The 18,723-nt window shown below is 38.0% G+C and overlaps 1 protein-coding gene across 1 annotated transcript in view; it reads left to right on the plus strand.

Moving 5' to 3' along the window:
* The window catches only part of CCDC192 (coiled-coil domain containing 192), a 197,887-nt gene that overhangs the window by 4,127 nt on the left and 175,037 nt on the right, over positions 1 to 18,723 (plus strand). Inside the window, 1 exon segment of the mRNA XM_028103648.2 lies at positions 1,345 to 1,396. Coding sequence (XP_027959449.2) covers positions 1,345 to 1,396 — 52 coding nt within the window.

The raw sequence follows: 18,723 nt of genomic DNA on the forward strand, positions 1-18,723 counted from the left end.
AAGGATGCTGTCATCATCAACTGAGATGGGGAAGACTGCAAGCAGAAAATTGGGGGTACGAATTAGGGGTTAGCTTTGGAAATGGTGAAACTGAGCTATCTATTAGACATCCCAGTGGGGATGTCAAGTAGGCCATTGCATGAATGAATCCGGAATGCAAGGGAGAAGTCTGGAAATGCGTACTTGGCAGTGATCAGCATATTGACAAATTTAAAGCCATGAGGTTGGATGACATTATCAACGGAGTGGATAAGAATAGAGGAGAGAGGAAGCCTTGGAGCATGCCAAGGGTGAGAGCACCGGGAGAGAGAAAGAACCATCAAAGCAAACTGAGAGGGAGCAGCGGGTGGGACAGCAAGAAACCCTGGGAGCTTAGGACGTCCTGCAGCCGCGTGCAGAGAGCCTGTCAAGGAGGAAGCGATAAATCATGTCAAAAGCTGTCAAGTAAGGTGAGATGTGACAAATGATCACTAAATACAGTGATGTGCAGATCGCTGATGAACTAAGGGCAGTTTCTGTGGAATAGTGCTTGTGAGAGTCTGGATGGAGAGCTGCCTTAACAAAACGCAGGAGGAGAGACAGTGAGAATACAGCCTCATTAAAGAGGGGATCAGGGTGGGGCGCCTGGGTGGCTCAGTCGTTAAGCATTTGCCTTCAGCTCCGGTCATGATCCTGGGGTCCTAGGAAGGAGCCCCGTGTTGGGCTCCCTGCTCCGCGGGAAGCCTACTTCTTCCTCTCTCACTCCCCCTGCTTGTGTTCCTTCTCTTGCTGTCTCTCTCTGTCAAATAAATAAATTAAATCTAAAAAAAGAAAAAAAGAAACACCCATTATTAAAAAAAGGGGGGGGATCAGGGTAATCAAGCCGAAAGTAAAGGGTTAAGAGGGCTCAAGATGCAATAAATAACAGCATGTTTGTAAACTACTGGAAATGATCCCAGAAAGAGAGATTGAGTGAGAAACAGCGTAGGAGACAAAGAATTCCCCAAGTCTGCTGTTTAGTAGGATGATAGGCTTTCTTCCACTTTTTCTTTTTCTTTTTTTAGTTGAAATAAGAGATTTTGCAGGTTTTCAGAACAGACTGTACTGTTCAGACTGCTTATTCTCAAGAGAAGCTTTAAAAGCTATTTTATCTTCTTTGAGTGAAGTTTACATTCCATAGTTTTGATTTCCTTTAGAAAAGTTCAGAAACTGACATTTGGAGGAAATACTTTATGACAATTATCTTCAGTGTCACGGCGTAAAGATCTATTTGATGTGGGGTGTGTGTGTGTGTGTATCTGTGTATACAAGTGTGTGCACACCTGAGATAAAATTTTGGAATTCTAAACTCTTACTTTATTTCAGCACCAGGTCTGCAAGTTCAGAGTCAAATATACAACAGAGAAACAAAAAACCGGTAAGAAATGAAGTTTGTGCGAATTCTTTTTTTTTTTAAAGCATTATGGTTAATACAACTGTAACTTCTTTGATTAATGCTGAGATTTTCCTGATCTAGTTTTGCTTTCGCATTTTTATTAGTAAAGATTTTAAAAATAAAACATGGAATATCCTTTTTTTTTCTAGTAGCATGCAGCCAAGCGGGTGGAGTGCCAACTAAGTGATATTATTGGGCAGTAGGGAAGTTAGGTGCGCTATGGTGTGGCCCCACAATATCACAGACATCCTGGTTACTCCAGAGTATTTGCTTATATGTGAGGAAATTCTGGAATTCAAACAAGGTACCGATTGGGTAAATCACATTGTGCAGTTTATTTAGGCTAAGGGTGAAATCACGGTCTATTCTAGGTATTTCCAGTGCCTGCTCTTTCTAGTCGGTTGATGACATACCTAGGTCTGACCTTTGAGATCTTGTCTCTCCCATGAGCTCTCTTATGCCCTGGGACATCTAGGTGCTTTTTCCCTGAGCCCCATCTACTACCTGTCTAGGCCTCAGATAGCAAATGTGAAGGCTGTTGAGAGACGTTACAGCTGGGGGATGGGGACACGGGAGCTCATTACACTAGTCCTCCACTTTTATAAGAGAATTTGAGAATTTCCCTTAAAGAAAAAAAAAAAGCCATCTGTACACGCTTGATTCAGTTTTAGTAAGGATCCCCTAGACTCCACCATGGACATTTCTGGAACAACACTTTCAGCTCTAACGTACAGGCCATATGGTATAGAAGAAAGATCACAGGCCAAGGAATCAGGCCCAAGTGTCCCACCTCCAAGCTGGGTGACCATAACCAAGTCATTTAAACTCTCAGGGTCGTATATTTCATCCATAAAATCAGAATGATGAGCTTTAATAGTCTACTTCAAATACGATATTTGGGATGTGAAAATGGTTGGTAAAGTACCTACCAGTGCGCTGGAGTATAGTTATTTGGAATCAATAGCATTCAAATGGGCTCCCCTGTGGGCCCGGGGACCTTGATCTTGGATTTCTCGATTTCCTTCTGGATTCAGCAGCTCTACCCTACTACTCCTGTCCCATCTCAGCATCATCAGCTAAGAACAGTTGATCTAGTGAGGCGCATATCCAGAAGCCCACTCCTGCCATTATTTTTTCAAAAACATAAACATCTCTTTTCAAAGTTACATTCACTTAACCCGGCCCCAGATAGCCTGGACGTATCCCTCAAATCCATAATTATCTTCAGGAGGAGGGTTTTGTTAAAGAAACAGAAGTCAAGGGAGACCAGCTTAGACTAGTAGAACATGCATTTTATTAAAAATCTACTTGCTAACGGTAGTGATCATTTAATCTTACATTGCTTTTTTTCAGCTGGCAAAAAAAAAAAAAAAGCCTAACAATGAAGATTTTTTTAATACGCCTGTTGGAGCTACTTAGAATTCTGTTGTCCAAAGAAAAAGTATCACTCGCCAGTACCATATGAAAACATCTTTTTCTCCTCTTAGAACTCTTGGATAAGCAGTTAAATTGCAGTTTTGGAAATGAGAGACTTCAGCTCACCAGTCTCCGTTTACCGCCTTTCCCTCTAACAACGCTAATCAATTAGCACCCTAGAGGTAACTCTCTAGTTGGCTGCGTATGACACTGAAAAGGACAGGTGCCAATTACCACATTTAGGATTTCTGCCCAGGGCTCCCAATTAGCTTCCTGGAGTTCAGAATCTACTGCTTTCAATTTACATTTAAGACAGTTGGGAGCCCTGGGGCTGCAAGTAGCTGGTTCTGCTGTGTTCTACTGTGTTTTTACATTTCTCAAAGAATACATTTAGCTGGAGGAGGTTAGAATTAGAGACCTCAAGGCCATAAGACATCCACAATTAGTGCTGTCTGCTCATCACACGATGCCTTTCAGATCTTGCAACTCTTGGAATGGTCACTCATCAGAGCCGATTCTGCTATATACCACGAGGTACATACCAGCTTGCGGGTGCATCTCAGGTGCCTCTTTTAAATAGTGGCTGTTTGCTTTAGCAGAAGACATTGAAATTGAAGGATGAAATCTGTTTAATTCTGTGAAGGTGTCTCGACCACCCATGCATAGCGAAACATTCTCCTCCTATCTGGAGATGGTCGTTTCCTATTTGTCTTTACTACACTGTTCTCTGAATAGTACCTCAATTTTTGGACTCTCCTGGTAAACTACATTCTTAGAGGGAGAACGGGCCTTTCTTTGTTCATCTCTGTGTCCACAAGACAGGGTCTCTGATAGCAAAACAGCACTCAGTCTTTATTGTTTGAAATAGAACAAATGGACTGAGCCCCAGGCATGGCCCTAGGTGATTGACAGAGGCTGTCCTTCCGATTCCTTACCACAGCAGATGGCTGGGGGGTTTCAGAATCACCACTCTCATATTGATACTCTCGTTGTAATTATTACCATGTTAGAAATTAAGAAGTTGAGATTCGGGGAGGTTGGGGAAGATTTCAACTACTGAGTGACCGAGGAATATGTGTGCACCCGTAGTAGGGACATTCTGGGATAATGAGGTGTTAGTCTCACTAAGATGAGATCGACATCTCAGGTGCCAGGTTGTCCCTGTTTATCTGCACCCTATTCTTCTGGGCCTGTTGGAGGTTGAGGATATTATTTAAACTGTTGCCTCTGCTGCATTTGAATATCTTCTGACAGAGAACAGCGAGTGCATATAAATCATCTCATTTGAAGCTGCTGAGTAAATAAAAATTCTCTTGTAAGGAGGCTTGACCTGAACCAGATACCTGGCTCAGGATTTCTCCCTCTGAACTATTCCTGCCCAACTGTGACACACAGAGATGAATCATGTAAAACATGTGATGTCACCGGTTATGTGACATCCTCCAAAAGTGAGCATGTGGGTATGAATTCATTATGCTAGAATATGTATGAAGTAGTTCGCTCGTTGTGCAAAACTAAGCTTATTATAAAACCTCATAAACCTTTAGCTTTCAAGTTGCAATTTAGTGATGACTTCATTAAAGGATCATTATCTTAGGTGCCAAAAATATGAAAGCACTTTTTAAAATTTTTAATCTGTCACACTACACAGAAAGTCAGCTCTCCAAAATGACCTTAAAGTAGCTGAAAGATTTTTGCATTTGATAAACTGGGGAAGGCAAGCAATGCCTTAAATTGTGTCAAATTGTATAAATTCTGTTCTTTTAATACTTGGTATGATATAGCATTATGTTTGCAGGAAGCAGGTATTTTGTTGCAGTCTCCTATTTCTAAATTTTAATGTTCTAAAATGGCTTTCAGAAAATTCTTCCCGTTGAGGAGCAAACTTTCAAATCATTTGTTAATATATTACTTGTGTTTTAAATGACCATTTCAAGTGATTTAGAGGAAATATTCCTATTTATTCTTAGAATGAGATCAATATAGAACTGTATTTCTATGTATATTTAAACATAAAGATTTGTGGCTGTTCTAGAAAATTGGATATATGTGTATTTCACTTTAATTCATGAGAAATGATGTCTCAGAACTTTCTGTTTTGGATTTCTTTCTTTCCTCTGTTCTTTCTCTTTCCTTCCTTCCTTCCTTCCTTCCTTCCTTCCTTCCTTCCTTCCTTCCTTCCTTCCTTCCTTCCTTCTTTCCTTCCTTCCCTTCCTTCCTTCCTTCCTTCTTTCCTTCCCTTCCTTCCTTCCTTCCTTCCTTCTTTCCTTCCTTCCCTTCCTTCCCTCCCTTTCCTTCCTTTCCTTCCTTCTGTCTCTCTCTTACTGAAGCAAACTTGACTTTGACATATGTATACAAACCAGTTAAGAGAAGGAACCTTTCCATCACCCCCAGGAGTTTCTCATGCTCCTCTGTCATCTCTCTCACCCACTTCTCCCCACCTGCCTATAGGCCATTCTCAAGGAAGCACTGAGATGCTTTGTGTCACTGTATACTATTTTGCATTTCCTTGAGCTTTATATAAATGGAGTCACACAGTATGTAACCCCTTTACTGGCTTCTTTCACTTGGCAAAACTATTTTGAGCTTCATCTATGTTGTAGTGTGTATCAATAATTCATTTTTATTGAATAGTATCCCACTGTATTGAATGTATGTTTGTTTATCCCTTCACCTATTGGCTGACATTTAGGTTATTTCAAGTGTTTGACTCTTACAAATAAAGCCGCTATAAACATTCCCATACAACTGTTTGTATGGACATACGCTTTCTCTTCTCTTGGGTGAACACCTAAGGGTGAAACGATTGAATCGTACCGTAGATATACTTTTAATTTTCTTAAAAACCATCAAACTGCTTTTCAAAGTGGTGGTTGCATTTTACGTTTCCACCAGCATGTCGAGAGTTTGAGTTTATCCACATTCTCTCCAGTCCTGGTAGGGTCAGCCTTTTAAGTTTTAGCCATTCTGATAGATGTAGTCCTATGGCAGTGTGGCTTGCATTTGCATTTCCTTAATAGCTAATGGTGCTGAGCACCTTTATTGTGTTTATTTGCCATCCTTACATCTTATCTGGTGAAGTATATATTGAAATCTTTTGTCCATTTTTAAGTTTCTTGTTTCCTGTTATTGGATTAGAATTCTTTATGTATCCTAGACACAAGTAATTTTTCAGATATGTGTTTTGCAATTACTTTCTCCAGGCTCTGGTTACTCTTCTCATTCTCTTAACAGTGTCTTTAGAAGAGCAGAAGTTATTAATTTTTATAAAGTCTAATTTATAACTTTGTACTTTCATGGATCAGGCTTCTGGTATCGGATCTAAGAAATCTTTGTCCAAGCTCACAAATGTTTTGTCTTGTTTTCTTCCAGAAGTCTTATAGTTTTAGGTTTTGCATTTAGATCAACTGATTGATTTTGAGTTCACTGGGCTTGATGATAACTCAGAGCTGAGTGTCTCTCTGGGAATTTCCCTCAGCTGGAAGAGCTCTGATGCCCCAGGGTCATCTTGTATCCAATGACTGGTTGATGCAGGGCCACAAGACCAGGTGTCTTTCCTTAGACTGAGGACAATTCTCAAAGGCCAGACCTGATCCACAAGCGCCACAGAATTGCTGAGGCTGCTGTTGCATTTCTGCTCCCTCTTCCTTTATAGGTGTCAGTCACTCCCAAGAGCCACCTCCAGTAATCTGCTCCCCAGGGACCCTAACCTAACAGAATCACAAAATCAAAATAGGTCTAACCTAATGCATAAGGTTTGGCAAATGGAAATTCACAGGAAATGTAAAACAGCCACTGTGCTGTCACTTAGGGCAAGACAAAAGATGAATAGATACTGTCATTGTAATTTTGATAGCCTTTCAGAGAAACATTTCTTCATAGAAGAGATTTAATGAATATACGTTCGCAGACTTTAAGGAAGCAAACTATTTAGTAAAGTATGAAAATTTATTTGATCTAAAAAAATTGAGTTTTTCCCCACAAAAGAACACAAATAGTATAGAAATTGAGTCTTTACTTCTGAGGATATCTGCTAGTTATCTAGATAGTATCTAACATTATTCTATCTGGAAGAGTAATGTTATCTCCCTAGATGCTGGGATGTGAGATAACACATCCATTGCAGTTTTTATCCATTGTTCATCCTCTCATATAGCTTCTTTCATGTTGAGATCTTGCAATAATTGAGGGGCTGATTCATATCATACTCTCCTGCCCCCATCCCCACTCTGTCCCTGTACGATCATCTCAAATTCACCTAACCTAAATTGTATAGCCTAAATGCTATACATAAGCAACTTCAACAGAGATTTCACATCAAGTAGTGCATCGAATGGTGGTAGTGATGCTAGACTTGTAATCGGTGAGAAAGATAATTCTTCTTTCAGGTATTATCAAGAAATACCAAAACTTCAATTCATTTCAGTTTAATTTGATTATCATTAAAATTTTTTGCAAGCTATTTGTTGCAGGCAGCAAATGGCTTAATATTTTATTTATCTGAAGAATTTGTTTCTTTTTCACAACACCCATCCAGGGTGTGATGGAGAGGGACTCTATTCATCATAGTTACTAAGAGACCCTCTGGATGGAAATTTTACCTGGGAATGCACTTCTGCAGTCCTCACAGGTAGCAAATGAAGGAGGGATAACTTGGAAGTTACATGTACCACTTCTCCTATTTCATTAGTCAAAGAAGTCATGTGGCTCAAAACAGCTTCAAAAGTTGAGGAAGGGAAATAGTATCACAAGCCTAAGAGAATTTTCAAAAATATGTTGGTAGACAAAAATTACAGCAATATAAAACAAGTCTAAAAAGAAAGAATTAAACCTAAAGAAAAGAAAAAGAAATGCTATAGATAGATACAAAAGAAAACATTAGCTCTAGAATTTCTCATTTTAATAATAAGTTCTATTTAACTTGAGAACAGAGGCCATAAGAAAGATCTTAGCAGTTCAAAATGAGGTTGGCCAAAGAACTAGGATTTCTTTAGAAAATGATCCTTCACAAGCAAATGGGCCAGCTGACCTATTTCGTTTTAATTTCTATGATAAAGTATATGTATAAGAAACAAAAGGTCCTGTTTTCACAAGCAAATGTGTTCCTTTATTTTTTTTTAAATGTCAACGGGCAAAGAAATTTAAAAAACATGTGGCACTGAAACAGATTGTTTACAGATAGGATGTTTTTCAGAATTTCCCCAAGAGGCATCAGTGGCTGAAGCATTTGAGTGTCTGCAAATTTGTTTCATCAAATGCGCATGACATTTTTTTCTCCATTTGGCTCCTTCAAATGGCAAAGAGTTTCAAACAACGGGCCCTATTTGGGGAAAGCGTGCCAACTGGTGCTGTGTAGTGCTGACACATTTTATTTTCTGTGAGGGTGGAAATGTTGAGAAGTCTGTATGTGTAGAAGGAAGGAAGTTGTGAAGTACAAAAATGGGACAAAAGTTAAATGTATACACATTTAAATAGATAAAAGTTAAGTACATATATTTCATTTACTTCCAGGGCTATATTCTGAATAAACCCAAGTTTCATGTAAAATTTGCTCAACTTCTCAAACCTGGAGGTTTAGATCAGAGGAAGACATGGCAAGGGGGAAGCGTGTTTCCGGACCATCTAATCAATCAGTCTGACTCTGAGAGCACACTTCAATTGCTGTGGTCCAAAGAAAAATACTTTCCAAAACTGAGAGAGAATATCCTCCCAAAGGGCTAGGACAGTTATTCAATCTAGCCTTTCCCAAAGGAGTATGTCTCCTTGAGACTCAGGGATTAAGCTTGGCCTCTGTCTGCCCTCAATCTCATCAGGCAGATAGAATAACATTGGCTTAATTTATTTTGCTAGTTTTGTTAAACTGAAATTTGCTGCTAGGAATAATAGTCCCAGGTCTTCATGTCAATAGTCGAGCTGTTTGTGTTAGATCAAGTTTCAGAGTCAATTCGTTATTTCAAAATATGGCTAATAATTTGAATCAATGTGATGTGTTATCTGTACTTAATGAGGTTCACAAAAATGAATGTTTCTCCAAGGTTTGATTAGAGTTTGCTTCTTCAAAAAGTTGACTCTCTCCTTGGGCAAATTAATGCATTAAGACACAAGGATGAGAAGCTAATTTAGTCTCTGAAAATTCTATGTCTTGTAAGAAAACTTAACCAGTATTTCAACCCATTTATGAAGTACTTATAAATATACAAAATAAGTAATAGAAAATATTTGTACCATCTATTATAATGTAATATCCTTAATATGTTATGGTCTCATATAAATCAATGAGGAAAAAATTAGCCCTTAAAAATAAAAGTACAAAGGACACAAATCAATTTACAAAAGTCTTAAGGCATACAGATATCCAAGATGTCCACATTTGCAAATATCATATGATAGGTCCAAATAGTAGAAGACAAAGACACTAAAAATTTTTAAACTTAGATATCACATCTACTTGCAAGTGTGACGGATATAAAAAGCATTTAGAAGGGGGGGGGTCCAAGATGGCAATATAGGAATACCCTGAACTCACCTCCTCCCACAGACACACCCACTGTATAGCTACATATAAATCATTTCCCTCTGAAAAGATCTGAAAACTAGATGAACTACTTTCTAAAGCAAAGTATCAAAGGACCACAAAACATGGGTAGGAGAGGCAGAAACATGGTCTCATAAGCCTTTCACCCCTGGCCACAAACACAATAGGGAAGAATCTCACCAGACAGGCACGTCTCCTAGAGGAGCAAGGTATTGGTGCCGTGCATTGGGCACCCCAGCCCCTGGGATCTGCAATGGAAAGATGAGCTGCCAGTATACCTGGCTTGGAAAACCAACAAGGCAGATGTCCAAAAATCCCAAAGTGCCAGGGGAAATTTCAATTTCCCCTTTTGGAGGGCTCACATGTGGTCTCGCTCACCCCAAGACCCAGTGAAAACATAGCTTGAAAAGTACCTGTGAAAGAGATTCATTTGGTGATCCTGAGGCCTTGGCAGGGGGTAGGGCGGGTAGGGGATGGCTGAGACACTACTCAGAGATGGAGGCGTTGGGGAACGCCATTGTTGCACTTTCCTCAGAGCCTGCTAGGGCAAGTGGATGAGCTCAGATACTGCGCCCTCTTATGCCTTGGTGGTACAGCCAAGGGTGAGCTGTTGTGGCATTTGCTGAGGCTGGAGGGCACAGTTGGTTGCAGTCTCCCTTGATCTCTGGCTGGGGCAGGTGAGTGCAAATATTTGTGTCATTCTCCTACTCCCAGCCTAAAGCCAGCATGCTCTCACAGACAAGGCATTCCTTTGCTGCATTGCTGAAGCCCATAAGTGCATACAATTAAGACATCTTCCCACTGCCGTTCTGAAGTCCTGCCTACTACACTCTTTAGCAGCCTTGCTAAAGCCAGAGTGTGCATGCAGTTCACACAGGGAACACCCCCTTGATCACCTGGTGGTCTTGAGGATGGATGCTCCAGAGCTGCACAGGACTGTAACAACCAGAAAGACAGTTCTTGTCAGGCACCACTCTCAGGGCCTTGTACGGACAGCAGGTTGAAACACACCTCCAGTCTTTCTTGAAAAATGCCTATTTTCTTAGTCTGGAGCTTTAGCCTGATGAATAGGCTTCAGGTTTACCACACATCTAGGACTAAGGAAGTGTATCCAGGGAATGTAAGTAGGGAGACACCATCCTTGTATACCCTTTGGCCTCACTACAGCTCAATAAGACTTCTCAGAAAGGGACTTATACACTTGTCTGGAGCCCTGATTTTTGCAACTCTTGTCCAGGGGACACCTTTAGATCTCCTGGTCCGGAAGTCAGCAGAGTTTACAACTTTAGTCCCACAAGGCTGTATATACTGTCATACTTTAAAAGCTGATGCTGGAGTCTGACTTCCAGTCAACCTAAAACTAGGTGCTAAATGAGATTCCTCCCCTTGGATCACTGATAAGTTTTCACACACACCCAACAATGGGGGCATATCAAGAATAGGTCAGGCAGTTAAAATAATCACAAAAGTTCAAGAGACAACCAAGAGCTGGGCAAGGTTGAAGGAGAAGGATTATCATCTTCACAAGGTCACTCCTTCAAGACTGAGAGATGTAGCTGTTCTGCCTAATATGTAGAAACAAACACAAAGAGTTAAGCAAAATGAGGGAATAGGGAAATATGTCCCAAACAAAAGGACACGACCTTAATGATATGGAGACAAGTAGCCCTCCTGATAAAGAATTCAAAGTAATGGTCATAAAGATGCTCACTGAACTCCGGAAAAGAATGGCTGAATGCAGTGAGAACTTCAACAAGGAAAGAGAAAACCTAAAGTACCAAATAGAAGTCACAGAGCTGAGGAAGACAATAACTGAAGGGAACAACATGCTAGAGGATTAAATGGCAGACTGGATGCAGTAGAAGAATGTATTAGAGAGCTGGAAGACAAAGCAGCAAAAAGACAAAAGAATTTTTTAAAAATGAAAATAAGGGGCCTTCACAACAACATAAAGCAGAATAGCATTCCCATTATGGAGGTCCCATAAGGAGAAGATAGAAAGGGGTAGAAATTTTACTTGAAGAAATAAATGATAGATGAAAACTTCCCTTAGCTAGGGAAGGAAACAGACATCCAGGTTCATGAATTCCAGAGAATTTCAAATGAAATGAACCCAAGGAGAGCCACACCAAAGCAGGTTAAAATAAAAATGTCAACAGTTAAAGATGAAGACAGAATCTTAAAAGAAGCAAGAGAAAAAAAAAATTGTTATGTACAAGGGAAATCCCATAAGGCTATCAACAGTTTTCGCACCAGAAACTTTGCAAGGCAGAAGAGAATGCCTTATGGCATATTCAAAGTGATGAAAAAAAAAAAAAAACCCCTAAAAAACAAAAAACTTCTCACCAAAAATATTCTACCCAGCAAGGTTATCATTCATATCTGAAGAAGAGATAAAGAGTTTTCCAACAGGCTAAAGCTAAAGGAGTTCATCACTACTAAACTGGTCTTACAAGAAGTATTAAAGGGACTACTTTAAGCTAAAAAGAAGTGGGCACCAGTTAAATACAAAAGTGAAAATCTCACTAGGAAAGGTAAATATAGTGTCAAGGTAGTAGATTAACCACTTATAAAGCTGCTAAGGAGGTTAAAACAAAAGTAGTAAAATTAACTAAAATTACAATTAGTTAAGTGACACATAAAATAAAAAGTTGTAAAAAGTAAAAACATCAAATGTGGAGGGAGCAAAAATGTAGTTTTGGAATGTGCCTAAATTTAAATTGCTATTAATTTTAGATAGACTGTTAGATACACAGGGTGATATATGTGAAACTCACAGTAACCACAAAGCAAAAACTTATAGTAAATACATAAAGGAAAATGAGAAAGGAATATAAAATAACACTGGAAATGTTATCAATACAGAAGGGAAAAGAGAGAAAAAGAAGAAAGGAACAGAGAGGAACTACAAAAACAGCCAGAAAACAACTAACAAAATGGCAATAAGTACCTATCGATCAGTAATTACTTTAAATATAAATGGAGTAAATTTCCAAGCAAAAGACATTTTACTCTTTGGGTAAAAAACAAAACAAAACAAAAAGAAGACCGATCTGTACACTGCCTACAAGAGATTCACATCAGACACACAGACACTGAAAATGAAGGGATGAAAAAAGATATATTGTGGAAATAAAAACAAACAGAAAGCTGTTGTAGCTATAGTCATATCAGACAAAATAGACTTGTAGATAGATTACAAAAGATTGTAATAAAAGGCAAAGACAGGCACTACATAATAATAAATGGGTCAATTCGGTAAGAACATATAATACTTATGAATATATACACACCCAACATAAGAGCACCAAAATATATACACCAAATATTAATAGACCTAAATGGAGAAATTTCCAGCAATACAATAGTGGTAGGGGATTTTAACATCCCACTTACATCAATGAATGGATCATCCAGGCAGAAAATTAACAAGAAACATCAGCCTTAAATGATGCATTAGACCAAATGGAGATATCTGTATCTATACCTATAGCTACCTACTTTTGTTTTTGATAGTTCATTACTAGTATATGGAAATGCAGCATATTTCTGCATATTTATTTTGTATCCTTCAACTTCACTGAACTATCAGAAAGAGAAATCAAGAAAGCAATCTGATTTACAATCACATCAAAAAGAGTAAAACAGCTAGGAATAAATTTAACCAAGGAAGTGAAAGACCTGTACAATGACATTGATGAAAGAAATTGGATAAGACACAAATAAATGGAAAGATATTCCATGTTCATGGATTGGAAGAATTAATATTGTTAAAATATTCATACTACCCAAAGCAATCTATAGATTCAATGCAATCAAAATTCCAAGGACATTTTTCAGAGAACCAGAACAAAAATTCTAAAATTTGTATGGAACCACAAAAGACCCCAAATTGCCAAAACAATCTTAAAAAAGAAGAACGAAACTGGAGGTGTCATGCTCCCTGATTTCAAACTATACCACAAAGCTATAGTAATCAAAACAGTATGGTAATGGCATAAAAATAGACATATAGATGGATGGAAGAGAATAAAGAGCCCCAAAATAATCCATGTATATACGGTCAATTTATTTATAACCAAGAAGGCAAGAATATACAATGGGGAAAAGACAACCTCTTCAATATATGGTATTGGGAAAAGTGGACAGCTACATGCAAAAGAATGAAACTGGAATCTTATACAATATACAAAAATCAACTCAAAGTAGATTGCAGATTTGAATGTAAGACCTGAAACCTTAAAACTTCTAGGAGAAACAAAGTGAGTAGGCTTCTTGATATCAGTCTAAGTGATTTTTGGGGGCTCTGACTCCAAAGGCAAAGGAAATAAAAGGAAAAATAAATAAATGGGACTATACCAAACCAAAAATCTTCTGCACAGGAAAGGAAACCATCAACAGAATAAAAAGACAACCTACTGAAGAGGAAAAAAATATTTGTGAATTATATATTGGATAAGGGGATAATATCCAAAATATATGAAGAACTCATAAAACTCAATTACAAAGTATCTGATTAAAAAATGGGCAGAGGATCTGAATAGATATTTCTCCAAAGAAGAATACAGATGTCATAGGCACATAAAAAATCTGCTCAACATTATTAATCATCAGGGAAATGCAAATCAAAACTACAATGTGTTGCCATCTAATACTTGTTAGAATGGCTATCATAAAAAAGACAAGAAGTAGCAAGTGTTGGTGAGGATGTGGAGAAAAGGGAACTCTCATGCCCGGTGGATGGGAATGTAAATTGGTGTAGCCACTATGGAAAGCAGTATGGAGGGTCTTCAAAAAATTAGAAATAGCAGTGCCACACGACCCACCAATTCCACTGCTGGGTAATTATCCAAAGAAAATGAAAACACTAAATCAAAAAGGTCTATGCCACACACATGTTCAATGCAGCATTATTTATAACAGCCAACGTATGGACATAACCTACGGATGAATGGATAAAGAAAATGTGGTACATATGTGCAATGGAATATTACTCAGCTATAAAAAAATGAAATCTTGCCATTTGGGCAACATGGATGGACCTTGAGGCTATTATTCTAAGTGAAATAAGTCAGACAAAGACAAATACCATTTGATCTCACTTATACATGAGATCTAAAAAACAAAAGAAACAAAACAGGACCCAAACTTGTAGATACAGAGAACAGATCTTGGTTGCCATAGGGGATGAGGGCTGGGAGTGGGCAAAATGGGGGAAAGAAGATTAATAAGTACAAGCTTCCAGTTATGAAAAAAATAATTATGGAGATGTAATGTACAGCATGGGGAATACAGTCAATAACATTGTATTAACTTTTTAAGGTGACAGACAGTAACTAGATTTATTATGGTGGCCATTTGGCAATGTATATAAGTGTCAAAATACTTTATTATATAGCTGAAACTAATATAATATTGTATGCCAATTATACCTCAAAAAAAGTATTGAAAATGTCGTTACTGGCAAAGTTGTAAGAAAACTTTGATTCTCATGTACTGTGGGTGGGAGGGTTAATTTGTGGGATGTAATCACAAATATGTATTAAGTATATACTCTTTAAAATCCAGTAACCACTTTTCCCGTTTATATTAAGAAAATGAAAAACAAGTCCGCAAGGATGTATAAATATGCTTACTACACGGTGCTCCAATAGTAGGGAAAACTATATGCACTTAGTAAATTTTATTGTGACCTTTAAATATATGGTAATTTTTATTTTTATTTATTTTTATTTTTTTTAAGATTTATTTATTTATTTGAGAGAGCGAGAATGAGAGAGAGTACATGAGAGGGGGTTGGGTCAGAGGGAGAAGCAGGCTCCTTGCTGAGCAGGGAGCCTGATGTGGGACTCGATCCTGGAACTCTGGGATCATGACCTGAGCTGAAGGCAGTCGCTTAACCAACTGAGCCACCCAGGCGCCCTAAATATACGGTAATTTTTAAATTAGAAATTATGGAATATGGGACACTTCACTGGCTTAGTCAGTAGAGCATGCAACTCTTGATCTCAGGGTCATGAGTTCAAGCTACACGTTGGGTGTAGAGCTTACTTAAAAAAATCATGGAATAGAACATCTATCATCATTCAAATATACGTTATACCTATGATACATTGCTAATTGCAAATGATTACAATTTAGCCATATATAACCACGTATACTGTGAATCGATGTTTTACACATTATGTATCTCACAGGAACACACATACAAGTCTAGAAAGTAATGCACACACACACACAGACAAAATAGAAAGTAATGCACCAAATGTGGTCTTAGTCTGCTTGGGCTGCCATAACGAAATACCACAGATTGGGGGGCTTCGAGAATAGACATTTATTTCTCACAGTTCTGGTGGTTAAGTCAGAGATCGAGGTGCCAGCATGGTTGGTCCTGGCTTGCAGATGGTTGCCTGGTTGCTGTATTCTCATATTGTTGGGGTGGGAAGAGATAAGGGGGCAGGGGAAGAGAAAGGGATGAAGGAAAGGAAGGAGAGGGAGAGAGAACAGGTACCAGAGGGACAGAGTACGATGCTTTTATTTTTTTAAGGACACTAATCCCATCATGAGGATCCCACCCTGATGACTACGTCTAAACGTTATGGCTTCCCAGACGCTACATCTCCTAATACCATAACACTGGAAGTCAGGACTGCCACTTATGAATGCCGGTGCGCCTGGGACACATGCAGTCCACAACATGTGTCAGTCTCTGGGTGGTAGGAGTCTGGATGAATTCCTCTTATTTTTATACCTTTTATCATGTTTGAAGTTTGGGGACATAATACATAGAAAATCATGGCACAGAGATAATGTCAATGCATGTCTTTTTCCCTTTCTCCTTTCCTATCCTTATAAAATCGAAGTCTACTTTATCTCTCCTCCTTTTCTCGACCTATATCACATTATGAGCTCCTGCAGGGTAAGGAATTTGATTAATTCATCTTTATCGCCCGGGGTTTAGCTCTGGGTCCCACATAAAAGGAGCTCAATAAATGTGTGAATGATTCTCATTGTGTAATGTTCCTGAATCATACATTTAATGCAAAGGAAAATTAAATTGTAAGATATTTTTAAATTAAATGTGGTTCAGAACATTCTTTGGAAAGGAGTAAGCCCTGTTTTGCTTCCCTCAAATGCCTAAGGAAAATGCTATAAATTCTAGAACAGCCTGCTTTCCCTAGGGGCTCTTTCTACTTGGAATCTTTCTTAAAATAGAAATATCTATGTCCATGGTGACTATATTCTGAATCCTATTAATTTTTCTCCTTCTGAATAAAGCAGCCATTTGGGCTTCTTGCCTTTAGTTGTGTTCTGACATTCTTTTTTGATAATGTCCCTGAAAATCTACAAAAAATTCTCTCGTAATAACTTTCTTTATGGCTGCCTAACATGTAATGCTGAGATCCATATGGTCCAATCTCAAAACTGAGTTGTGGTTTAAAAGAAACAGTCTATGGGGCGCCTGGGTGCCTCAGTTGGTTAAGTGGCTGCCTTCAGCTCAGGTCATGATCCCAGGGTCCAGAGGTCTGTCTCCCTCTGCCCCTCCCCACACTCATGCTCTCTCTCTTTCTCTCTCTCTCTCTCTCTCCCAAACAAATACATACTAAACAAAACAAAAGAAAAAAGAAACAGTCTAGTACCCATAAGGTACCTTTCAAATTCCTCAAGTTCCTAACCCTTAGTATACAAGGAAAATAATCATCATCATTTGCCATTTGGATCAAGTAAACCCAACTAAATTTTTTATTTTTAAAGTCCTTTTTTAAATAATTTACAGAAGAATAAAGGCATAGCTTTTTTTAAAAAATCCTCTTAAGATTTTCATAAAAATTTAAACAGCAAATATCTTTGTTATCTAGTAAAAACTGTGGCACATAAACATCATAAAAGATGGGAAAATATGGTTACACGTCCTCTTAACAAAAAAGGGAAGTCCAAGTTCTTGTTACAAAATATTATGTGATAGACTTTGTCTTTTATGAGAATACCCTATGTCCTATTTAGTCCTTAGAGATGTGTTTTTCATTCATTGATTCATGAGTTTGAGGATATTCATCTAAGTCTCTAGGAAGTCATGAGGTGAAAATGTATAGTCTCTTTCAGTTGCATGATTAATTCCATTATCAACATTAGTGTCTACAGCTACACTGTCCAAAATAAATAAGCTGCGAGCCATCTATGTCATTTTAAATTTTCTAACAGCTACATTAAACACTTAAATAGGTGAAAGCAAATTTTAAGAATATAATTTCATTTAACCTAATGTATCCAAAGCATTGTCATTTTAACATGTACTCAATTTAAAAATATATTGAAATATCTTACATTCTCGTATATAGTGCTAAGTCTTCAAAATCTTGTATGTGTTTTACTTTTTAAATTTTTAAAAAAGATTTTATTTATTTATTTGACAGAGACACGGCGAGAGAGGGAACACAAGCAGGGGGAGTGGCAGAGGGAGAAGCAGGCTCCCCACTGAGCAGAGAGCCTGATGTGGGGCTCGATCCCAGGACCCTGGGATCATGACCTGAGCTGAAGGCAGTCACTTAAGGACTGAGCCACCCAGGCGCCCCTTGTGTGTGTTTTATACTTACAATACATCTCAGTTCAAACTGACCATATCTCAGGTACTCAAAAACCACATATAGTTAATGGCTAGTGTAGCGCACAGTACTGAGCAAGAGTGCTGCTCTTCGTATTCATCTTCTGATTTGCTAAGAACTGTGAAATGTATTTCTCTGTCAATTTTCTTTTCTTTGTGCATTATGAATGGAAGATGAAAAATGCAGTATTCTCACCATGTTTAGTGAAAGCCAAAAGTAATAAAAATAATGTCTCCCCTTTTATACCTTGAAGGCTGATTCAATACTTTTGGCGACACAATAGGAAATTGAAGGATGATTATTAATTTTACTATCGTATTGTACTTCTAGTCAATTACACAGTTCTTTGCCTTTTTGTCTTTTTTAAAAAGTCACATTTGGAAATAATTGATGAATGATGATAAAAAATAATTCTTACAATGATTCAGTGGCAATATGTTTGAAATATAGGAAAAAAGATCATTAAGATCCCACAAGATGTCTTAGCTTCATAAAAGGTTCCAATGGGTGTGTTGATAATTGCAGGATAGAATGAGTTTTACTATGCTTTTAAAAAATTAATATATATTCTCTTTGTTCTTTGTAAGAATCTCTAAAAAAGGATAAAAGACATGAAATATAGATTTTTAAGAATAGAACAGCTTGAAAAAAGAAAGTCAATACTACATTTGGGCCCAGTGAACTCTGCTGGTATACTAAAGATGAAATTGCATTAATTAAACAGTATTATGGGGGGAAGTTTCAGATTATATATA

This window comes from Eumetopias jubatus, unplaced genomic scaffold (assembly GCF_037043125.1).
Source record: "Eumetopias jubatus isolate StellerSeaLion01/CBP00866 unplaced genomic scaffold, mEumJub1_p1.0 scaffold_5, whole genome shotgun sequence".
NCBI classification, from domain to species: Eukaryota; Metazoa; Chordata; class Mammalia; order Carnivora; family Otariidae; genus Eumetopias; species Eumetopias jubatus.